The following is an 8,547-nucleotide window of genomic DNA, read 5'->3' as shown; positions in this document are numbered from 1 at the left end:
ACCGTTGAAGCGCTTCGGCGCCCCGTTACACAACACGCACAAGCACAACGCAAAGCGACGTTACAACGACGTCACCTGTCGAAAGTTCGCAAGGAGTGAAGCAGATACACACGTCCGACGAGGCGCCGCACGAGTGGAGAGTGTAACGATCCCGGAACAGGCCGAAATATGACCGGTCGAGCCGAGTTGAAACGTGCACGGAGGGAGAAAAAGCAAAACTTAAAAAGTTCCACTCGGCTTTACGTCGCCGTGCGCGCGCGCATACTGCGTTTCTAGCGCGGCCGTCACCCCCCTCGAAGCGCACGACAAAACGAACGCGGGAGACGCAGCGGATGTGGTTGAGGCGTGGGAGATGCGAAGATTAGCGGCCGGGGCTGCACTTGAACTACTTGAACCCCGCGTTGGCCTCCGCGCTTCCTTTCGCCGACGGACGGTCGACGGGAGAGGTGCGCTAGAGGATGGCACGGACAAAACCGGCTTGCACGCCGAAGAGCCTGATCGCATTTAGCGCGCTCGCCCAGCTCACCTGGTTGTGCGAGCTTGCAACACGTGCGCTGCGAGGCGACCGCGCCTGAAAACGTGTGATCACGGATGACAGCTGGTTTCGGCGAACGCGTTAGTTTCGGTTTCGTTTTCGACTTTGGCGTTATTGTTGCTCTTTTCTTTTCATGCAACGCATCCTGACGTCAACGTTTTTAGATTAGGTCTAAAAACGTTGGTCCACACTTGAGTGACCTTCGCCCATGCATTTGTCTAACGCAAAATCACCTTTCCTATTTAATTTGGGCATATATTTTTTTTCCTTTTCGTATGTTACGTAATGATCATAGAGTTAATACCATAGAGTTTCTTACAATATAACTAGAGGGGAAACTGGCGCTGCGATCGTACGCCTCAATGGGCGTGATGGGTAGTTGTGGATTCGGATTGGCGCTTGATGGCTCGTGAAACTTACTATGGATTGCAGGCAGTTTCGTTTTCGTTTTGTATTTGCATGAACGCATTTGCCTAGGCGGGGTGTTGGGAGGAGTGATCAAAATACGTTTCTCCTTGAACTGCATGCCTCGCGTGCACTGACGCCGCCCTGAGTGGAATGTTTACAACCAGAGTTGCGAATTGGGTGGGTTATAAATGCATTGCCGCACAGCGAGTATGAAAACACAAATGACGGCGCTCTGTGCGGCGAAGTTGTCTGCTAATTAGGAGTTGCGGCGCTCTCATTCGGCAGAGCAATGTATTGTCGAAGCTGACGACGGTTGCGAATCGCTTGGAACAGACACACCTTTCGTGCGAACGCCGGCTCCTACGGCGTAGAACAGCAGCACCGGCGGCTGATAGGAACGCAGCTTGATGTATGTCACTATATATAACTTCTCCATAGGTAATCGGTTTCTTTTTTTCTTATGAGCACAAAACTTCTCTTACTATTACAAACCACCAGGGCCGAAACTTTTACAAGTAGTTTTTAAAGAAGTGCGCGTCCTGCTGTAGTTGGCAGAAAATGGCAAACCTGCTCCACAAACCTTCTCGACTCCGCGTCTGCTTTTTATTTAAATGCGCCATTTTATTTCGTAAAAAACCGGTTTTTTGTCACTAACTTTTTTGTTCGCCATTTAATTTGTAAACGGAGAACCGGGCAATAAGAGCTTTTTTGCCAAAAAACACAATTTGCGCAGCCATAAGCCCGTTTTGATCCTACGCAATCCGGTTCCAAAACTACCCATCATTCCCATTGAAGCGTAAGCGCCGCTGCCATGTTCGCATTGACACTAGCGCCAGTTTCCCCTCTAGTTATTTGTATGAAACTCTATGGTTAATACTACTGACTCTAGAGCAAAAGCTGCCCGGCCAGCCCGTGCATTGAAACCGTGCTACACCCGGGCGCTGACATGATGCCACCCTCACAGCGTTGCCCGCTGTCTTTTTGCCTACTAGAGTTGGCGGCAGTAGTCGGTATTCACCTAGTAACCAACGCATTCCATCATGGCAGCCACCGTTGCTGTGAGTGCGCCGTGAAAACTTTGCTGTGCAGAAACGTTGTGTGAAGTTTTTCCTGTGGTAGGTAGCGAACTTTTGTGCCATGCTGCCGCGTTAGATGCGGTTTTGCGTTCTCCGCAACTGAGAAGGGTAGCGCCTAGATTAGCGGGTACTTCGTACGCTCGGAGATGTAGCTTTTGCGGGTGCGTCAGGGGAGTTCGGTCGTCGCTTCGGAGTTGAGCGGACGTGTGTTTTCGTGCTCCTGTGCTTCGGAGGGGCATCATTTCGGCGGCCCGTTGCAAGCGCGGGTGGTTGGACGTCGCCTGGCTTTCGCTCTGCTGGTGTGGGCGGTCGAGTGCCAGCTCCCCCCCCCCCCTTCCCAGTACCCGTCTCCAAAGCGGTCGGGACCGCCGCAGACTTCGCTCTTCGTCGCACATGCTCGCCTCCGCGCTTCACTGTTCCCTTCGAGGTTTCTCGTCTCCCGGACGCAGCATTACGCCAGCCAACAGGGTTTGTGGTGTGTTGTGTGCGACGGAATCGACCACAGTGGAACTACTCTTCTCTACTGTTTTCTCACCTTTCTAAGCTTTACTTTTCTTTCTCCTATCCTATTTCCCCAACTATTCCCGCTTGCGGACTGTGTTAAATGCAGGTGAGCTCCCATGAGAGCTTAATAATATCCCCAGTCCATTTATTTTCCTGCTTCCTTTAAAAAGAAATCACTTCCCCCTGATTTTTTTCCTGGTGGCTACCCCTGTATTCGCGCATGCGCTGGTTCTGTATATATCATTTTGTGTGTGCTAAAAGAGTTCAGTTGATATGCAGCGCTAGTCCCGTGTAGTCTTTTCTTTGTTGTCCCGTCTGTACAGCGCTATTTTAACATGTTTCACACGCCTCCCCCCCCCCCCACCCCCCTCCCCTGTATGCGTCAGCTGATTGTTTTCGCAATCTGTTGAGGTGCTCTTTACAACTACTTGCTTTTCTAGCGAATGGAAGTTCGAACTGGACAACGCTTCCAAGAAATGCATGTAAATGGAAATCGTATTTGTGACTGCACTTTATGCTAAACAAACACGCTTTCTGTGCCTGTTCCTGTGCCTGTCTACGAGGCCCCTGCAGCACGTGTGTCAACTTTTTTCTCCAGTTGAAATGCTTTTAGGTAGTGGCCCTTGCATTAGCTTAGATTCAATAACCGTGAAATACCCAAGCCTAACATTACGGAAACTCTCTCAAGAGATTTTCCGTTTTTCTAGGTACGCTTAGAGGATTTGTCATTGATTGTATGCTTGGGGACGTCACACAAGGTACATGATTAATGTTGTCAGGTTACATTAGGTCGCAATAATTCTACTGAATAGCAGCTTAAATAAAATCTCGACAAAAGCAAACCAGAGACTAGAAGATATCATGTAGAACGCGCATTTCCATTCTGGGTTTGTGGAACTATAGCTTTCAGTACTTCCAACTACAAAGAAAGTAGTGCAAGTGTTCATTAGTCGCTGCAGGGCTCTTTACCTTTTAAAATTTCATGCCCCCTCTCCCAGAATAAAGAAAGAGGAAAATTGTGTGAGGAACTAACTATTTCCAGCAAAGCTATGGCAGGTTTAAAGCCAATAAACAGACAGGGTTAAAAGCCAAAAAACCTTTTTGAAGAAAAAACAATTTCATGATAAAAAACCTAGCACTGGAGAAGAGGAGAAGAACAAAATAAACAAATACAAGCAGAGGCAGCATAAAAGAGCAAAAAATCAACAAAGCAAAACAATTCTACGAGGCAGTTAGTCACAAAAGCTTCCACGAAGGAGCAGACACTTCAGGAGAAATTTTTAAAAATTAGAAATTATGTACCCTATTTACATTATGTACACAGAAGATCAGACATATTTCAGTGGTTTTAGACAAGATGGAGCTGAAGTAGCCAAATCAGTTCTTGCCTTGAAGAAGCAGATTGGAGTGATTAAGAGAGAAAAACAGTCACAGGTGGTGTAGGGGTGTTACCAGCATGCAGCATCCTTCGTTTGCCCATTTTGTCATTTTGCCTGCTTCTTTTATGCCTATCTTTTTTTCGTCCATGGTGCTGTCTTTGTACTGGCCATTTCCTCGCCATGTTTTTTTTTCTTCCGATTTTTTTATCCTATATTTTATGCTAGTCCTTTCCTTTCCTTTCAAGTTTACTGTTCCCATTTCCACATGTAGCACAGGCAGCTGGACAGTTCTTCTTCTTTCCTTGGTTAACCTCCCTAGCTTTCTTCTACAGTTTCTTCCTTTCTTCGAAGTCGCACATTAGGTCATCTTAGCAGCCTTGCTCTTACCATCACAAACTTCCCTAGAGGTCTGGTGGTATTACTGGTGGTGAAATAAAATTTGTTGGGTAAGAATTGCTTGTACATATGACCCTCTTGCTTTTTCTGTGTTTATTTTTGCTTCTGATACACGGGCTGATGGCATTGCGATGGCCCATTATTTTTGATGAAAATAAGAATGCTGATGATCACAGTCTGAATAAGCATTAGCCAGAACTTTCATAATCAACTACAGCATTACTGGAACCCAGCTTCGGTAATGCAACTTCGTCATCATCCTTGTTGCTGTGAGCACGCTGGAATGGAAGCGTGGAAATTCTACATGGTCTGGTGTGGAACCTTTGTGGCCACAGGTTTGATGTTGGCAGAAATGAGAAGGCTGTGCTACACATATCGAATTCCTTCGTTCTATCGCGTATCGCATTCGCATATCGCATTCCTTTCTTTTATCTAGTGTATACAGCTGAAGAACGTCTCCAGATGGCCCTGGCTGAACCGATACGTGCAGATGTAACTGTCGCGAATAATAAAATTGAGAGTTCAATTTATTGTCGGCTTTCTTAATGACTGCCATATGCAATGCACATTAAGTGTCTGAATACTCTATATTAGCGATTGATAGTCTCATGCTAGGCAGTCTGATTCACCTGCTATAGTTATGTTTGGCAGCTGTTTCAAAATTAACCACTACGATTGAACTAATGAGCGGCAATAACAATTTATAGGTGCACTCAAATTAATTTACTTTTCAAGGGAGACGTATATCCTTCCTCGACTTCGCCTTGCACAAAATACATGACGGTCCCATCGCGACCCAAGAAAGCGCATATGTGTGTTACCTCAACATGCTTCCTAGGCAGTCTCTGTTGACAGACAGATTTCCGGCCGAACCCGCAGGCATTTCAGGCAAAACCGCCTGCAGGCGGGTTGTTCCTGATAATTGGGCGTGAACAGAACTGGCCATTTCCGTTCATTGGAAAAGGCACTCAGGGAAGGACAATAATTTTTCTTAATGCCCCACCACACGGGTGTCCATCTAACATGAACGAAGTTTACTCCTCCCCCACCTCCTCTGTGCAGGTATATACATGGGCCATATGAGAGCAGAGGTGCAAATATACGTAATTAAACAACGTCGCTTATCCGCCGAATTTAAGAAATGTGTCATGCAAAGCATCAAATATATTCTCGAAAATTTCAGATTGCGTGTTTCAGCGATCGAAGGAGCATGCACCAATCGCACACACCCATAGAGGAGATTTCTGCACCTACATTCGGGATTACCTTTCGGCTTCGCCTTGTCCTCCTCTAGAAAACCACCTTATCGTGCAAATAAAGTTACCATTATTATTATTAGTTGGCGGTTGTTTTATCTCTGACTCAAGTAAAAAACCGTTCAGTGAAAGTATAACAGCACCCGTAAACAAGAGCCTAGTTATACGCTAGGCATGGTAAAATGGTTCGTACATTTGTTTGTTTTTAATTTACGAATCATATACGATTAAAAGGAGCCGATCTGCCCAGACATGTTTCGCGTAACATGATATGACCGGCTGACGGCGAGTTCAAATCGGCAGCAGCCACTACGGACATGTAGAGAAGGTGTCCTTGAAGATAGGCGGCGGCGGCTTTATTCCGTATCGTCGGCACTCTTCGCAAGCGTGTCTTCGCAAGAAACGAAGTGACACAGCAGACACTAAGGCGTGTTAGAGTGAACCTTTGTAAATTAGCCCCACACGACTGACGCTCCTCACAATATACCGAAACTGAATTTGGCGCCTCAGCCCAACGTCTTCTTTTTGCTTATAATTTCATTTATTTTTGTTCGTCAAGCATGAATACTTCAAGAAAACTAATAAAAAGCATACAAACTTGTAAAGAAACTCAGTTATTGCCATAAAATTTGCCTAATTTTAGCTTATGGCCCTAAATTTGTGCCTCATTTTTAAGAAAAATTGTTAGCCATATCTTAAACTAATGATCTGGCAACTACAGCGTGGCATCATGGCGGCATTCGTGTTTAGACACATTTTTGAGCCAGCTTTACCCGCCTACGATACCTGCACAGGCCTCACCATTCTGTTATAAATGAATTTATACGTTATTTATAATTATGCTGACTATTCTGCGCTGTGAGTGAGTAGCGCTGAAGTTTTTCTCTGATAAGGACACGCACCCGCCGTAACGCCTGCGGTTTAGCTCTTATCTCCGCCGCTATTCCGCCCAACCAAGGGCACTCGTGTTGCCAAAGAGCTAACCTGGCATGCGAGGATAACAGCGGGGTACGTATTTTGTAAGCAGCGGGCGTTTGTGCAATCTACGCACTTTATTTACAGCCCCGCAATAACAGAATTACAGCTCTATAAGACGCGCTCGCTACAGCTTGTTTGTCACATCTAGCGCCACCGTGAATTTGGGCATCCACACCAAGCCGACCAAGCGCACGCAACGCATGTGAACGTTTATCGCTGTGCAGGTAGGCTTAAATAGGCTGAAATTTCCAATATTTGTCGTATGTTAGTCGCTAAGCTGACTTGATGACAAAGCATTAGTTGTCTAGAACTCACCAAAAGGGAAAGATGAAACATTTCTTATTTTATTACGAAAATTTTTAAGCTTATGTGCGTTTTTTATGTTTAGAAGTTATCTCGCGTTGTGAGACACGAAGAGTAAATAAATTCTAATTATAACGAAACAAGAAACAACAGAAATCGCATATCTCTGACGCAGACGCGCCGGTCCAGTCTGCCCACACTGCGCAGCTCGCTTTCTCTTCTCGTCCAAGATGGCGGCCGCCTCGCGGACCGTCCTCGGAGCTGGAGGCAGCGCTTCGATTTGCCATGAATGGTGACGCCCGGGCCGCCACGGCCTCGGCCAAGAGGCCGTACGAGGACGAAGCTAGCGACAGCGGCCACCAGGCTTCCTCCGCGGCGGCTGGCCTCCCGAACAAGCGGCGCCCGGCCGCGGCACCGTCGGGGCAACAGCAGCAGCAGTTGGAAGTGAGCCGCTTCTGGCACGAGCCGACGACGATCGCAGGCCCGGCGTCGTCGGCGCGGCTCAACCGGCGCTTCTACGGCGTCGACTGCCAGACGCTCGCGAGGGCTCTCCTGGGCAAGATCCTGGTGCGGCGGCTGGCCGACGACACCCTGCTCAAGTGCCGCATCGTGGAGACCGAGTGCTACCTGGGCTGCGACGACCAAGCGTCGCACTCGTACAACGGCCGGCGCACGGAACGCAATGAGCCTATGTTCATGGACCCCGGCACGGCGTACGTGTACGTGGCCTACGGCGTCTACCACTGCTTCAACATCTCAAGCGACGGCGACGGCGCCGCGGTGCTGCTGCGCAGCGCCGTGCCGTTGCAGGGCGTCGACCTGATGCGACGGCTACGCGGCGCCAAGCGCAAGGACGCCGGACGCAAGCTCAAGCTGTTCGAGCTCTGCAACGGCCCGTCCAAGCTGTGCCTCGCCATGAACATCACCAAGGAGGCGCTCAACAAAGAGTTCCTGCCCGACAGCCACGCACTGTGGCTCGAGCGCGCCGACGGCGAAGGGGACGTGCCGCCCGAGGAGATCGTGGTGTCGCGCCGCGTCGGCATCGAGGGCTCGGGCCGCGAGTCGGCGGCCAAGCCGCTGCGCTTCTACATGCGGGACTGCGACTGCGTCAGTGTCAGGGACCGCGTCGCCGAGGCCCGGGCAGCGCAGGTCGCCGCCGCCGCCGCGCTGCCGGCCACCTAGCTTCCCGCAACTCTTGTACTAGTAGGAATTGTGTGCACTACCGAAGGACGGCGTACTGGTGTGGGCAGCAGCGCGCCGTTTCGCTGCCCTCCTAGGTGCTTGCGTTCGCGACCAGTGGTCTATCAGTGAACCCGTCGGATCGATCAACGTGGTAGCCCCCCACGCAAGCAGCGTGCTGATGTTTTCTCCTCCCAGCTTCTTCGCATTTGTTTGTGTACAGTGTGCACCCCTACCCCCTCCCCCCGGGCCCGCTCACAGCGCACGACCACATTTCTGATACCACCACCACCACCACCACACCCTGGCCATGCATCACCCGCTCAGCTAGTCTGAGCGCTTCCCATTTTGTTGGACCCTCCCGCAGCGTTTTTATCGGCGTTGTTCCGAACGCCCTGTGTTTGTTGTGTTCACCCCTGAGATTTGTGCAAGGCCGAGGCCACAACGAGTTGGGTGGCTCCTGTCGGTATAAATAAAGAGACTCCGCACCGCCTCGCTCGTGCACGATTTGGTTGCGAAGCCGCGCCCTGTTG

At 49.4% G+C, this 8,547-nt stretch overlaps 2 protein-coding genes across 2 annotated transcripts in view; one reads left to right on the top strand and one right to left on the bottom strand.

Moving 5' to 3' along the window:
- LOC144169113 (shootin-1-like) overlaps positions 1-616 on the bottom strand; it is a 38,647-nt gene extending 38,031 nt beyond the window's left edge. Inside the window, exon 1 of the mRNA XM_077698135.1 lies at positions 1-616. This exon is cut by the window's left edge and continues 96 nt beyond it. The gene's annotated coding sequence lies outside the window, so the exon portion shown is untranslated.
- A 6,002-nt stretch (positions 617-6,618) lies between these two features.
- Positions 6,619-8,507, top strand: LOC144169109 (uncharacterized). The gene is made up of 2 exons (XM_077698132.1): positions 6,619-6,756; positions 7,011-8,507. The coding sequence occupies exon 2, from the start codon at positions 7,121-7,123 to the stop codon at positions 8,015-8,017; it is 897 nt and encodes a 298-aa protein (XP_077554258.1). The 5' UTR covers positions 6,619-6,756; positions 7,011-7,120; the 3' UTR covers positions 8,018-8,507.
- Positions 8,508-8,547: the final 40 nt, after the last annotated feature.

This window comes from Haemaphysalis longicornis, unplaced genomic scaffold, assembly GCF_048455015.1.
Source record: "Haemaphysalis longicornis isolate Haplotype H1 unplaced genomic scaffold, Haemaphysalis longicornis Haplotype H1 scaffold_2, whole genome shotgun sequence".
In the NCBI taxonomy this organism is placed as follows: Eukaryota; Metazoa; Arthropoda; class Arachnida; order Ixodida; family Ixodidae; genus Haemaphysalis; species Haemaphysalis longicornis.
Note: the sequence above shows the minus strand (reverse complement) of the source record. Positions and strands in the feature narration are given on the sequence as shown.

What these genes read in the sequence shown, in the direction of transcription:
- LOC144169109 (XM_077698132.1), top strand. Translation starts at nt 7,121, where the DNA reads ATGAATGGTGACGCCCGGGCCGCCACGGCCTCGGCCAAGAGGCCGTAC.